The following is a 16,554-nucleotide window of genomic DNA, read 5'->3' on the forward strand; positions in this document are numbered from 1 at the left end:
TAAGGAGACTTTGAACTGGGGTTGTTTAAATAATTACTAATGACCTAACCATGTTGTTGTCTGGTGCTCAATCCTGGTTCAGTAAAAAAGTTTATAAAGTTTATTTATATTTTAAACTCATTTTGTACTAAAGGAAATCTTTATTTAAAGTCATGCGTAGAAATCCTGGATATGGCTGGAAAGTGCAAAACTGTGTCAAATCATTCTGAATAGCTTTAAGGCAAGACCAACACACACACACACACACACACACACACACACACACACACACACACACACACACACACACACACACACACACACACACACACGCACACGGTTCATAAACAGATGTAACTGTGTCACAGACTCATGTCTCGACTCCACCTTCTCCAAGACAAACTTGTTCATCCGCCGCTCCCCCGAGCACTGGGGACGTACAGGAAGCACACACCTGCTTCATCACAGTAACTGGCTTTTCTACAGATGTCTGGCATTAAACGCAGCATCTCTGTGAAGGAGGCAGGTGTCCTTTCACAGGGTGGTCCATGAGTCCAGTGACAGTCATGATGAAACTCCCACTCGAGTCGCTCTACTGGTTGATCCACAGTGGGTGGACACCAGTACGCCAACAATGACTTGGACATGGGTCATTTGATTTAGAAACAGTATGGTAAGTACAGAATAAAGATAATTGTTCTTAACAAAAAGAATATAAACTGAAATTCTACCTAAATGGACAAAGAGCTTTTGCCTCCTGTTCACACTCCAGCACCAATGGCCTGGCCCATGTTCAGTGTCTTGTCCAAGGACATTTCAACATGTGGGTCAGAGGAGCTGGGGATCCAAAGACCCGCTCTACGCCCTGAGACACAGCTGCCTACTTTTGGACCTGAAGGTCCCGACTCTGTGACTTTTGCCAAGCTCTCACAGCAGAGAAAGCTTTAAGTGCTGGCTGCAGTTCAGCTGGTGTCACCGAGTGGCTGCTTGACTTGACCCCAAGTGTGAACATTTAATCCGCTTACTGCAGGGAACGCCCACAGGCCCACACAAATTTCACCCTCTGTTCCCACTGACACACAAAGAAGCACTGACAACATAACGTACATTTTATATATATATATATATATATATATATAAAACACACACATCCACCAGCACACGGGCTGCTGACACAGCTAAAAGCCTGCAGGGCTTCTAGGGGCAGAAAACATGCCAGCCATGCTGAATCCTATTTAGCAGATGCTTTTAGTAATGTAAAGTGCATGAGAGTGCACATAAAAGCAGGTGGACGTGCAGCACTGAGGGAACTTATGTGGCATTACAAAACAGAACTTAGGTTAAAGTGCATTAGAGCAGATTCAGGTTCAGAGAGAACAAGTCCACAAAAAGAGAGAGGCAGGTTTATTAACCCTGATAATCACTGTGGGTCTGTGTGTGTGTGTTACTGTTTGAATCCCTAGGAATGTGTGTGTGCAGGTATGAGAGAGGACAAGAGGGAAAGAAGATGTGGTAAATGTTTAGATTTCCCAGGAGGAAGATTTCCCACTCTCTGCCGCTGTCCCTGAACGCCTCATGTGCATTCAGCAAACACACAGATGGGACTGGACACTAAACACAGAGTCCTAAATACAGCGTCACGCAGCCGCCGTCTTTAATACGACCCATACACACTGAAAACACCAGAGACAGTGATGGGTGTATGACGTATTGCACGGTGACTCTAAACAACAGAACACACACACAAACTATCCTGGATTAGATTAGAAGAAGTTATTTCTTCACATAAGGTTTACACAACAATCTCCGGTCTGCTGCAGTTTCCAGAGAAACATGGGAGCCTTTAATATGAAGTCCAGTCCAGACTGCTCGACGTGTCCTTGTGTCTTTTATTCACTGTTTACGCAGAGCTGCTCAATCTGCATCCCGTGTCACGCAAACAGCCATGTCAGGAGCTAGAGCCGCTTCCTCCACCTGACACAGCCGGAGGAGGGCGAGAGGTAGCGTGAGAGGGAGATGGAAAGGCCTCCCCCCTCAAGACATAAACACACACGCTATATCAGCCTCGTCCTCGCTCCTGCAGAAGAAAAACACATGTGCCGAAGTGCTCTTAAGACTCTTTCCCACAGGCTTTCAGCTTTTCACAAACACACATACAGTTTTCATGTCACTGTCTCGCCTGTGAGAAACAAGCTCCTGTGAGACTCCCGCGGGTCAGCGAACATCTCAGAGCTGTCAGGGCCACCGAGGCCCCCGACAGCCACCCGTCAAGGAAAGGAGGAAGGGAAGGAGAAGACAGAATGAGTGGGTAAACCCCAGTTCCCTTAAGCCGCTTCCACCTTTTTCTCAATTGTGTGTTTTCCTTGTGCCCAGGTGAGATTTGAGGAAAATGTGTGAGAAGACAGGAATCATGTTTAAAGAGGCATGAGACATCCTTTCCTCCTTCTTTTGAGAATCTGGGTCTGGGACAATCTCTGGTGGTCCAGAACAACGAGGAACGATCAAATAAGGGAACTGGGATGTGCCCAAAGAGAAGAAAGGAAGGAAGAGGAGTAGGAGGAAAGAAGCGGCGAAAGGAAAAGGAGAACGTGGAGTAAGTGGAGTAACTAGAGGAGAGATGGGAGGGTGAGGGGTGAGGAAAGGGGAAAGTGTAAGAAAAAGAGAGAAGAGTTAAAAATGGAGGAGGAAAGGAAGCGAAGACTCCTCCTCTCCAGGGAGCACTGGATCTATGATGCATAACCAACACACACACTTCCTGGAGTGAGCGGACTCACTCTAGCGAGAGCGCTGAGACATGTCGGGCTCTGTCACGCAACAGGGCAGCACACGACAGCGCGTTAGTGTGTGTGCAGCTGGATGTCTACCTTTGTGAGGACATCTTTGAGCTTTAGAGCACAGGAGCGTCCGGTCCTCACGCACGTGACGCCCCTTTAAAGGCCTGATTGGGGGTCAGGGCTCGGTCTGAGGGCCGAAGGTTAGAGTAGGTCTTGGGTTGGCGTGACATATTTAGTGTAGGACAACGAAAGTGACGACCTTAGGAAAATACAAGTGTGTGTGTGTGTGTGTGTGTGTGTGTGTGTGTGTGTGTGTGTGTGTGACAGGCCAAACATTCTTCAGAGATACGAGGTGACATGTCTCTGACTGTTTGCGTGCTTCAGTGCTGCAGTGTACTGCCTGTGTGTGTGTGTGTGTGTGTGTGTGAGAACATGCTTTTAACTCACATCCACATGCAATGAAACTCCATCATCTCCATGTGATGGAACAATATTTCTCACTCTAACTGTTTTTCTTCTTTCCCTGTTGGACGGATAATGTCCAGTATGTTTTGACTTTGTCCCATCAGGGGTCCATAAACTTCTGGGTGATGCAAAGTGTCATGTTGCTGCAGTTTAACCTCATATTTCTTCACATTTTGGCTGATCTCTGTCATGAAACAGCAGTTTCCTGTTTGCACACAGACAGAAGTAATTTGCATTCACACTGAAGACAACGTCTGAATTTGCTGATTATTATTTAATTTAAAAGAAAAAGTAAAGAAAAAGAAATGTCTAATGTGCCAATCAAACTAATTCACCCATAAACACACACACACACACACACACACACACACACACACACACAAAGACACAGTAACACACACTGATGGTGCGATACAACTACTCCCACTCACACACCAAAGGCCAGTGGGTTCAACTGCTCTGCTCAGTGTCTGTCCTGAGGAAACGTCAACATGTGGACTGGAGAACATGCAAACTCCACACAGATGAGCCCCGGTTCAAACTGTGGGTTCAAACTGTGGGTTCAAACTGTGGGCCACAGATCTAACCACTGCCCCACTGTGTCAACAGCACTCGGTCTGAGCTTTAGTGGCTGTGCTGGTATCAATCCTCAGCAGAAACAGTAGAAGCAGTGAGAGGCTGCGACAGAAAAGGCTTCACGCCAGAGACTGTGACTCACGTCCTGTGTCACATGTTGTTTCTCAAATCCGAAAGGACTTTTGCCTAAATGTGGACAGACTTTAACCACAGAGGTTGCAGATCAGTAAACACTCAGACATCTCGATGTATTTAAGTGTTTGTGAATCCAGACTTTTCATAAATATCTGAGGTGTTTCTGTTTCACACAGTCTGAGCCCCAGAGTTGTTTCATGAGCTACTGACGCAGCGACATCGTGGAGAGATTAACGCCTCCTAACTGGTTTATGTATTTAGGTCAGAAAATCTCAGGAAAAGGATTTTACACGACATTTTAAACAAACTTAAGCTTGTCGCACCTCAAGACTGACACAGAGTGTGTTCATGTGTGTTTAGCGATCATACTGGATATTTAGCTCACTTCATGAGCCTCCCATTTAGACCAGTACAAACAAACTGTGCAGGATCTTAAGTCTAAAATGTGACTACAAATCCCAACGTTCCACTGAATCCTGGGTAAAAAAAATGTCTGAAATTATTGATTTGTGGGGAAATTCAGACTGAGCCTGAGCAGCGTGTAGGACTCTACTGAAGCTGCTGTACTGTATCTGCTGAGTTTGAACATTTTGGTGACAGAACAGGCTCAGACATGTCCTGGAGACAGAAAAACACAAGAAGGAACGAGACAATGAGGGAGAACGCATGTCCGCATGAACGTGTGTTTGACCATGTGTGTGTGTTGTGTGCCCACTGACAGCTGGGTCTGTATTCCAGGAAATCCCTGGATGACGCAGGTGAAATGGAATTAAACATAGCTGAGGACCATGTTTGGGAATAATCACAAACTGACATGAGCCCTTACGCTCAACCTGACAACCCGGGCAGAGGGTCCCTCTGTGAGTGTGTGAATAAGTGTGTGAGAGAGAGTATTGACAGATCTTCTCTTTAAGAGACAAAAAGAAGAAATGAATCAGCAAAGAACTGAATCAGGGTCATGCACAATTCCACTCAATAAATAATAGAAATGTTGCATATTCATGGTTGCAGTGTGAAAGAGGACATGCTGGTGTGTGGGTGTCAGCCAGAGGGCAGCCTGAATGAGTCTCATATCAATGCCGCGTCTCTGAAAGGATCTTTTCTGAGTGAGGAGGGTTTGGATGTCTGTTGGAGAACCGGTCCGCCACTGGTCCGCAGCCAAACGGCAGAGTTGCCAGACCTCAAAAAGACGACATTCACCCACGGCTGCAGCAACAGTGAATAATGAAAATGACTTAGCTCAAACTGTCATTTCAAAATATGCAGTAATTTGCAGAACAATGGGCTATGTTAGGTTGGGGGGGGGGGCTCTGACTCTGCAGAGCTGAGTCTTTCTGTGCTAACATGGAAAAACTTGCAGCCAAATTCAAAAAAGCAAAATATTTTAGTGTTGAATTCAAAAGTTTGTTCAAAAATAAATAAATAAATAAATAAATAAAAACACTGGCTGAGAAAACTTAAAAAAGTTAAAGGGCCTGAAATCACTTTTAACAAAACTAAAAAGTCCTATCAAGTGGTCCTGACGTGGGCGCTCACACTGGAAGTAAACATAAAATCCCCGATCGGTGCAGTCCACCGACAAGTCCAAGTTTTATTCAAACAAGATGCTTCGGAGAAGTTGCCAAAACAAAGAAAGCCAGTGTTTCTTTGGAACAGAAAGAAGAAAAAGCCACAGAAGGCCGGGAAGACGGTGGCACTGTGGTTTAGCCTCATCAGTTTGCAGCTCTGGTTCATATCTGCAGCACCTTGGATGGAACAGGGAACCTGGGGGTCCAGTGGGGGACGAGGGTTGACGTTGGATGTTTTTACAGCAAACCATGGAACTGCTCTAAACACAGACAGTCCACCAAAATGTGCCTCATCTGTCCGTCAGCTGACGGTTGGTCATTAAGGCACGTTCAGGTCAAATATTGGACAACTTTTGAGAAAACGTCAAGGAGATCACAGTCCACCCTGAGGAACATCTCACTGTGGGGTAACTTGTTCAATAAACTGTGACTGAGTGGGAAAATCACTGTGGAAACACAAATGCATCCACTCAGTCATAAATTCATCAGCGTATAAGTGAAGTGCCCCCCTACACCTTCATACAGTAGGAGAGAGGGGGATGAATCAGCTGACCTTTGACCCTGCCGCCCTCAGCGTGTGAGGAAATGTTCATTCCTTCAGCTTCAGGCCACACAGCAACGCTCTGTGGCCAGGATTCAGACTGACAAAGTCTATCTGGCCTGCATACAAATGAAGGTTGTTAATTTATTCTGGCCCTTCTGGTTGCAATTAGTAGTAATCTGAGTCGTAGCTGCCACAAAGAGCACGCCATCGCCTGCTGCATATCAAACAGCCGGCGCTCATACGCCGATAGCTCCGAGCTCTGACGTCCGCTCAAACCGGATCAGGCCGCAGGAGGAAGGCTGGTGCTGGGGGCCCCAGCGGCCGATGGGTGCACAGAACGAACACACGCTGCACCGGGCGAGAGGGGCGGCTCTCAGATTCAAACGGACTCGCAGAGCACATGAAGAGCCTGCCAGCACATCTCCAGATGGAGCCGAGTGAATTACAGCACGGAGAGCACAGAGTTCGAATCTGAGCAGGACAGGAGTGTTCGCTCATTTCAACGCAGGATATTCTGAGGCACAGAGCAGGTGTGACCCAACAAGAACACGTCTATTCCATCTATTCCCTGACTCTGTGTGTGTGAAAATGTTTGTTCGTGGACATTTTTTTGATGTGTTCTTAAAATAAATGAATATCTACTGTCGTCCTGGACAGAAAAACATGAGCCTCAAAGAAAACAGAATGTTCTAAGAACAGTGAGAGGACTGCACTCCAATAAAAATGTATAAATAAATCTATTAACCTGAAACAACACGCAGAACAGAAACAGTCTGCACCACCTGTGTCTTCTTCACGAGCCAGGAGGTGTTTCTGTGTTTTTGGTTTGGTTTCTTTTTGGACCAGCGTCTCCGTTTTAAGACAGGAAATAATCAGCCAACCACACGTGTTGGCTGTGATGTGGTGGGTTGTGACAGGATGTCAGAAACGACCCGGCGGACGAGCCAGAGGTCTGCCACGGTCCAGGCCGCCGTGCTCACATCTGGGCAAAGGAAGAGAACGAGCAGCTGACGCCGTGACACGGGGGACGCCAGGTGAGGACGGAGCGTTAGAACTGACAGGTGCGGCGCCAGGTTTCAGCCAACACTGGATTAGGTCCAACGAGTAGAAACAATGAGAACAGATATTCTCCAGGGAAGAAGAGCCAACATGTGAGCTGTTAGACTCGCTTGTGGTAACGTCACCGCAGCCTGTACTCAATCACTCACATACATATTCTCCCGGTGAGTTATTTCGTGTGTGTGTGTGTGTGTGTGTGTGTGTGTGTGTTAAGTGGCAATACGTCAGATAGAAGGTCCCTGGGAAAAGCTGCTACCACAGAGCGAAAGAATAACCGAGACCAACAGGGACACCGAGCGCTGGCGTTTTCCTGTGACCCGCCCTGCACACAGCTCCAAAATAAAACAACAAATGCCAGTTTCCATGTGGGGAAAGTTCCCAGGATCAGATGAACTCGTCAGCAGCTGCAGTGAAAACATGGACATGTGGGCAGAGAGATGGACCCAGAGAGAGAGAGAGAGGCCGAAAACGTGTGTGTGAGAAAGCGAACGAAGATTTGTGTTTGTTTGGATGCGTATCCACGGACCAGCCAATGTTTAAAGGGCGATTCTGTTTTTTTCTCTTTCTAGTTTTACAAACAACTGTGGGTGTTATTTTCATAGTTTGGGCAGCTGCATTTCACAATCGCTGGAATCTGGAGACCAACCACAGTTGTAAAAGAGAATAGAAAACACATGCAAGAGAAGCAGGCAGTCGCAGCGATCGGGCTGGAAAATCAGCCTGTCAGGAGGAGCAGGAGGGATCAGGCGTATAAACATGACACCTACTGATCCCAGTGATGCTGAAGTGTAACCTGGGACCGAAAGTTTTACAGCTACTGTGGCCGCACGCTAACCAATAACATAGCAGTTAGCCACTAGTTAGCGTGCCAGCACTTGACCTAATGCTGGTTTAGCTTAGCAACAAGCTAGTATCAGCTAACTGCTAACCAGCCCTCTGCTAAAACACAGGTTCACTTTGATCTGCAATCGCCCAGTGAATTAAACAGATTCGGCCTAATGTCAATAATAATAATTCTGCTGCTGGTTTAATGTTTAATGTTCCAGAAAAAGTTTGAAAAGAATTTTGATTTGAAAGGGTCTATTTTTTAATTTTTAATTCAAACACAGAGTCTGACAGAAAGTTGCCGTCCGTAACAACATGGCTGTTTGCTTGTTTATGTCTGATTTTGCATATTTCTGCCTCTGATCTGTCTCAGTGATTTTCTGTAAAGAACAAATCAGTGTGTGTGTGTGTGTGTGTGTTTGTCTCTCGTTCTCTCCGTGTGCGTGCAAAGATGGAGAAATATCTTTTCGCTCCACATTCCTCTTGGACAACATCATTAGCAGACTGGCCGACCTGGCAGGGAGACACACACACACACACACACACACACACACACACACACACACACACACACACACACACACACACACACACACACACACGCGGAGCCTTACACATGATGCAGGACAATGAACCAATATCAGACTGTGGATCACAGATTATTTCTCTCCCAGAGGACAAATGTTCACATACATTAAATCTTTATTCATAAAACCAACAACTTCCTCTCATTACCGCCAACCGAGTCTTACCCTGGAAACAGGCTCTGAGGAAAGAGACTAACCAACCTCTGTTTCAGCTCCTCACATTGTTAGTGTGGGTGCTCACCAGCCTCAATACAGCCCCTGTTACTATGGCTGCTGTGTCTACGCAAACATCAAGGAGCAGCAGTGAAACTGATATTAGTTTCCAGATTTATGGTGCTGAAGCTTCTCAGTATGAGAAATACAACCATATAAACCACTTACAGCCACATGCAAAACCATGTGCTGGTACAGGCTTCAGCCTTTCCATAGCCCGTCCACATACTTCTGGCCCTGTAGTCTAAAGAGCTGCTGTCAGAGCTGGGAGCTGTTGAATGGGTGATATAAAAAACTTGGTTACCTTTTCAAACCCATCATGAGAGAATAACTTCAAAACACAAAGGCAACCTGTGTGTGTGTGTGTGTGTGTGTGTGTGTGTGTGTGTGTGTGTGAGAAGTAATTCACCGCCCAGAACAACGAAGTCATCCCAGAATATACAAATAAAAGTTAATGGCCCCTGATTTAGTGATTTCTATCTTTTAACTGCCACACACACGTTTATGGACCCGCCACATGAAAAACTGAATTATTTGAAAAGATGACATTTACAAAAGGCACCTAATTGACACAGAAGGAAATGGGGAAGTAGACCCTTCAATAAGTCCTAATTTATACCTCACACACACACACACACACACACACACACACACACACACACACACGTGGAGAGGGGTGGTCATGATAATTAACCCTTATAACCAGAACTCTGTCCTTATGTTAGTAGTGAGTAATTGCAGACTTCTAATCCTCATTTATACTAATTCATCATGTGTGAACACAGAATAATAATGATGAGAGCTCATTTCACATTCGTAGAACACGAGCTCTTCATCATCCTCAACGTCATCTTCGTCAGTGCTTTTCTCTCCTCGTCATCATCCCCTTTATCATCATGGTCGTCGTCGTGCTCGGCGCTAAATGAGGACGGCGGTTTTCTGTCCTGTTACCATCGCCATAGTCACTGTCAAACATTTTGCATTTTGATTGGCCGCTGCATCAAACTAGCTGCAAACGTGTCCGCTCAAGGCAGCGACTCTGCAGAGCTGCATGTAGACGCTGGCAGACTTCGTTGGATTGTGGGAGTTAACAGCTTGACCTCCACTGGTGCTACAAATCCACGTTTTGATGAGCCGGTCCCTGCAGAGTCGGGCAGAATCCATTAGCTAATGCAGACTGGGGGACTGGGCCCTCACAGACTGTCGTCATATGTCCCGTGATGTGTTCACTGTCATCACATTAAATGTGCAGGGGTGCTGGGCTGATGAGATTTGGCTCAGGACCTCGAGTCCTTTTATTGAGATGACCTGGATTCCTGACTGGTTTTCAATTCTTCAGTATTACTGCTATTGACAACTTATGCATGAAACCTGCAGGCTCCGCTGCTTCACACAGAGGCCACTCTGTGATTAGATATAGGCCGACCTGCAGAACGTCCACCTTAGTTTGTAAATTAAAAACAAGCCAACAAATCCACAGACTGCTGAGGATGCACGTCAACATTTAGCGGTGGGACTGTTGTGCTCATCACTGAACAAATACAAGACATGAAAAGACAAAGACTTTGAGGGTGTTTTCTCTGTCTCTCTTCAAACTCTAATCAGCCCCTCTGTCTCTGGGATTTTCAGTTGTCTGCCATCATCCAGCATGCTGCCCTAAGGCGTGTGTCAAAGACTATGTGTGAATATAATATCAGATATGGATTATCTCTATAAAGAGACCTGGCCACAGTCATCGGCTGCCTCATCACTTATTAATCAGCTTCGCTGTGGATCTCTGAGATGAAAGCCGACTACCTCAGAGACCGCACGGCAGCTGGCTCGGTCGATTCTCAGCCTCAATCGATAGAAAAGTTTTTCAACTTTTGACTCAAGTACAGTTCAATAGGAAGTATTGACACCGAAGTCAACGAAACAGCAAGACAACAGAACAACATTTTTGGCCTCGGCGCTCGGGTCGACTGGCCTGTGCTTCAGCTTCTCATTCCCCTTTTGATTCCTTCACCATGCTGCATAAATAATAAATGATAAACAGACAACAATGTGGGTGGTCAGCTCCTCTTTACATAAAACACTGATGCTGCCTGCAGACTCAAACTAGAGCTAAAAAAAAAAAACAAAAACAAAAAAACAGATGATCCATTGAACAGTGACCCCGCCACCTCCAGTTTTTATTGATGTGCAAAAGATGCTGCTTGGCCAAAACCACAAACACCTACAGATTCTCACTGACGTCCAAAAGCTGCAGCACCCTGCCAACTTCTCTTCCGTTTAAGCCGCCCTCAGTTCGACCTTTGGCTTTTATCGGACTGGGATGTGGACCAAAAAAGGACACTAACTTTTAAGTGTATCATCAGCTGACCTGGGACAGTGGGGCAGCTCAAAAAAATACGACTGCGGGGGTCCAGGGTTAACTTAGACCACAGGCTGCATCCTGTCACAAACCTGCAATTCATCTTTTATTTGACCAGAACCAACCAAGTCTTTAACTGTCTAACCCCTTCACAGCTTCACAGAACCACAATCTTTCTACAGCCAGTAGGCTGTAGTTCCCCTGCAGAGATTCTGTAGGACGCTCTGATTCTGCAAACAAAATTTCCAATCAGAGCTTTTGTCCAGTGGAAGAACTGGCAAACAGCCTTCGTGTTCACAGTGTGGAAGCACCCATCATGACGTTTACTCTCCAGTTTGTGTTAGTTCAGCACTGCGGTGAAGAAAAGCCACAGTGAAGCGTTCAGCCACCCTAAGGTTACAGGTCAGAGCCGTTATCTGATTTGCAGAGCAGCAGAACCTCTGCAGCGCCACACACACACACACACACACACACACACACACACACACACACACACACACAACAGGAACCTCTCCACCTCTCCACTAAGTGAATAAAGAACGGCTTGGGCCCGCTGTTTGTCGATTGGTGTGTAGATGTGTGCCTGTGTGAGTGGACGTTGAAGAGAATCCCTTTAGGTCGAGTGAGTGGGTCAAGTCAGAATGAAGCTAATGAGATTAGTCAGAGAGTCGGGAATTAAAGTGTGCACGCTGAGCTCATTGGGAGGCTAATTTGATCAGCGGCTCTTGAACGCAACGCCGGGCTTGGGACAGATCAGCTGCTCGTGGCCGCCTGATAACAAATCGCAGCACAATGAAGGAGCCGACTGTGAGGACAGCCTCAGCTCACATGTCAGAAAAGTGTGGAGGAAGAAACACATGCAGACGTGTGCAGCACCTCAAATGTAAACAGGGCTTTTTGTTGTTTTCTGCATATTTGGGACAGTTTTTACTTCAATAGTTCACATTTTCCTGAGAACAAACTGATGCAGCGGCCTCACGTGACCATGATGCTGCTAAGCTTTTTGTTTCTGCAGTCCGTCTTTACTCCCCACTCACAGCCTGGACATGTTTTTAAAATGTCCGCTTCGAACAACATGGTTAGGGACAAGCAACTGAAACACTTGGTTATGATCAGGAAACTTCCTCAACATCCAAACCCTCATTTTCTGCCGGATGAAGGGAACACTACTCCTGAGAAATGGAGCTGAACACTGGCTCTGAACAAGGTGTTGACATAATTCCAGCTCCCCAAAATCACCACTAACTCCAGCTTCTCTTTCCATTCATGAATTAGAGATGGAAAGCTGAGAGGGAGAAACATTTCTAACATGACACTGAAGGACCCAGCGCAACAGAGGAATGGAAAGGCAACATGAGGCGAGAAAGGAGGAAGTAAAAGCTGGACTGAGATGTTGGTGTATGGAAATGCATGATGGAAATCAGGTAGGAAGACAAAAACAAAAAGACGGAGAGGAGAAAAAGGGGCAGCAAATGGATGGATGGAGGAGATGAGGAGATATGGAGGAAAACAGAAAGCGGAGCGGAGGACATCTGCCATTAGCTGCAGGGTCTGAGCCAATGCCAGGGATGAGGTCAGAGCAGCCTGCTGGACACAAACACTGACCACCCGCCTGAAACCCACAGATAAGGCTCCACATCTCGCTGTTTAAACTGGTTTACACATGCAGGTTATGTCTCCGTGCACCAGAAAATCGCTGTAAAACTAGTCTGCAGATCCGTCACGCTAAGACAGTCAAAGCACAGAATGTTTAGGTCCCGTCATTTCACACATTTTCTTCAACAGATTCACACCAATATCAGGAAATACCACAGCACCACACTGGGCCTGGTACCACCCCCTCACGCAGCTCACTGGCATCGGAGCTTGTGTTAACGGTCCATTATATGCCACATTTCTCTCGTTTGTGGATTGTGTTACCATAGTCCTACAGATTTTCATTACCTGAGACTAATTTTTAAGGCAGCTGGGTGCAGAACCATTAATATAGTCTGTTTAAACCCCGACTGATTGGCTGAATGCTTGGGTTTTCTGCACAGTCTGACTTTTTATTGGTGCTGTCACCGTGTTGGCAGAGGTTTACTTACACTAGTACAATATTATCCTAACTGATGCACAGACCTAAGACAGTAAGTTGGAATAAATCAGGAATGAAAATATACGTCTCTCGACAGGACAAAAACAGGTGAAATGAATCACTGCCTGTTTGTAAATGTTAACTGGGTGAATGAAATATAAGCCAAACACATCTCTTTATGTGAGGCGAAGACTTTTATTATTGTACTGCGAACACAAAACTCATTATTTTTGATCCCTCATAGGCATGACAAACACATCATAACGTGTGTGTGTGTGTGTGTGTGTGTGTGTGTGTGTGCCATGAGATCCAGCAGCAGCAGCAGCAGCAATACCAGTGGTTCTGCTGCCTCAAAGCTCGGCCTGACAGCCAGCAATTACAGCTCCCCGGCCGCCCATAAACCTCCCAGCATGAAAGGAAAGGTGAGATTGTCTCATCATAGGAACCTGAGGAAGAAAATGACTCCCTCTCTTTCCCTTTTATCCATCTCAGCCCTTATAATATCAGGCAGATTTCACATCTTTCATATAAAGTGCCCTTGACCTTCAAGCAATATGAGGGGCTTGATAGAGCATCATAATGGGGCTTTATAACTTTCCATGTGGTTGAGCATCAGAGTACTGCAGGCTTGCTACAGATTAGCTGTTAAAGTGTGTCACTATAACTTGCCAAGCCCATAAAACACATAAAACACAGCAGGTCAGGCAGCAAAGTCAGGAGAGAAGGGAGAAGGAATATAAAAACACACAGTCCCTCTGCTGCTGAATCTGAAGATGTAAAAAAAAACAAAACACAAAAAAACGACAGTGTTAAAAGATAAGGCTGCTCACTTTCTATTGTCTCATGAAATACAAGCTTTTTCTATAAAAGAGGCTCAGCAATTTCCTAAAACAGCTGTAGGTTTTAGCAAACGTTACTCAAACAGAAGGCATTTGTTGGGGACTATTTTTACAGGCGGATTAATGTACAGTCTCAGTGCTATAGTGAATATTTGTGGGAAAATAAACCAGAGAGAAGGAAGATGCCAGTGATGCCAGTGCTCCAGAGCGACTCACTGATGGGGTTTTAATAGTCTCTGAACACAGTGGAGCTCTATGCCAGAGGAAGGAGCTTACAGGCCTTGAAATACACATAACAAATGCAAAGTGGGAGTTTGATTTATCAGCTGGACACAAATGTCACACTGTTGGTCGGATCACGTCGTCCTGTGTCCGCCGGTTTAGCCAAAACACCTTTATATGCCAGTATGGCAGGACAGTGTGTGTCAGCATGTCCTGTCCCCAGCAGCCAACGGAGACATGCAACTGAAACAGTAACTGTAGAAAAGCAGAGGAACATAGTTCTGTTTTGCTGCGTATCTCGCCATGGAGCATGCTGGGAAGGAGAGAAGGGGAACAGAAACTTACAAGCACATGTTTATCCCTAGATGCTCCTCCATCAGTTTATTTCTAAACTTAGCATAAACAATTCATCACCCAGGTCAGATTTTCTGGAGTCGTGAAACCCCAGAGGCTGAATTCACAAAGCCTTTCAAGGCCGAGAGCTGCTCCAAACTGACCAATTTAGGAGTAAAATTCAACAAAATAAAAGGCAGGATGAAGTGCTTCGTGCATACTGATCAGCCCACTCTGTGGCCAGCCGTTCCCAGAGCTGCCCAGAGGTAGAGAAAACTGCCTCATTAGTGATTCACATTGGGCTGAGTCAGGAGAAGAAAACAGTAGGTCTGATTTAAAACAGAATTATTACTGCTGGAAAAACAACAGATCCCCAGTGGACGATGGAGGGAGAGATGAGAGAAGCAAAAACAGGCGAACGGAGGTGCAGGCAGAAACACACACAGTGATATCATCAGCCCATGTTCAACAACAGCAGAACCAACAGCAGGTTCTGACCAACAACGGACACCAACCCTGATGTGCAGAGGCATAGAGACATATATTCTAACCAGCATACAGAGCGGTTCACCATGAAAACAGACACCACTTCATATTAATACACAACATGCTAAGCTCCAGATGGTTCCTGAATGTCCCCTCAGAGATGAATAAAGCTCATCTTAAAGTTTCAATAATTAAAAGAGCCATTTCTGCAGGTCGTTCTGGGCCCAAGTGGGTCTCATGACATCGGTCTTTACTGGATATGAGTAGAGTGTTTGCAGCTAATATTTATTTATTTCTTATGTCTCCTCAGTGTGTCCTTCCTGTGATCAGTGCAGCTGCAGAAACTGGTTAGCCATGAAACATCTGCCAAATAACACCAGCATGAACGTTTTCTGATCTATAGGCGACAAAACATTTCAGACTTAGACTTCTAATCCACCACCTCAAAGACCAGACCTTAGAAAAATAAGACTGTGGTCATTTTAAGAGAAACCAGCATTAATGGCTGCGTCCACACAGGACGGGCTTCAGCTACACTCAAACTGGAGCTGTCGACACTGGATGGAGCCCATGTTGTATCTTCACGATTCATTGACCTTTGACACAACACTGAGTCCATTTGTGTTGTGCAGAAAATGTATCTGTGTGCAGTGAAGATGCTGCTGTAGATCTGAAGGGTGTGCAGCGCTAACAACATCATGCTACCTCAGCGGTTTCTACTAAGAAGAACACACTCATCAGTCACACTCCAGGGCTCTTCATGCTGCCGCTGTTTTCTGATAAGTCCGACTGGCTGTTCTGGGGCCCTGGGCACAGCGAGGGGCAAATGTTTGGTGAGCGGTGGCTTTAATCGGAGTGACTGAGGCACCGTGTCTGGATTTCTCATCTATTATTACAGTCGTGTGTGGCGTTGCTCTCTGAAGGATTCTGGGCTCTAACTGGGATGGGCAATGATATTCAAACATTCAAACAGTCATTCAATCAAAAAACATATTTCACGTGACTGGTTTTGACTTTAAAAACAAAGAGCCTCTGTTTGCTTTTCCCGGCGCCTGGAAATAACACGACAGTGACAGAACTGTTGAACGGCTCCCAGCAAATATTGAAGAGCAGTTCAGCTTTGAATACCCGTCCCTAGTACGTACAGTCCTGATATACAAGGAGGCAGATTTCACCTGACACAGACTACTACACATTTCTAGTTGAACTTAGTCACACAGTGTCATGTCCCTGGCTGAGTCCTCTCCTGCTCAGACGCACACTCAGCCTCGGGTCCTTGAGTTGATGTCAGAGAAAGAGAGGATCTGAACAAAGACACAAAGCCAGACAGATACTGTAAAACAGAGAGCAGACAGAGCCTTAGACAGGAGGCAGCACATTGGTATTCATGGCTGGTTTCAGCTCACCCATCCATCCCTGCCTCATATTCTTAGCATCACATTTACCCTTCGGTGCAGCAAATGTCTCAGACACAGCTGGCGGAAACTACACGGCTGCTCGCAGGGGTGCCTGACAAGCC

General features: G+C 45.9%; 1 protein-coding gene across 1 annotated transcript in view; it reads right to left on the reverse strand.

Annotated features, from left to right (window-relative positions):
- Positions 1 to 6,277: 6,277 nt before the first annotated feature.
- LOC113139618 (phosphatidylinositol 3-kinase regulatory subunit alpha-like) overlaps positions 6,278 to 16,554 on the reverse strand; it is an 81,521-nt gene continuing 71,244 nt past the window's right edge. The window contains exon 6 of the mRNA XM_026322916.1: positions 6,278 to 6,512. Within this exon, the coding sequence (XP_026178701.1) occupies positions 6,278 to 6,512 (235 nt within the window). The remainder of the gene's footprint in view (positions 6,513 to 16,554) is intronic.

This window comes from Mastacembelus armatus, chromosome 4 (genome assembly GCF_900324485.2).
Source record: "Mastacembelus armatus chromosome 4, fMasArm1.2, whole genome shotgun sequence".
In the NCBI taxonomy this organism is placed as follows: domain Eukaryota; kingdom Metazoa; phylum Chordata; class Actinopteri; order Synbranchiformes; family Mastacembelidae; genus Mastacembelus; species Mastacembelus armatus.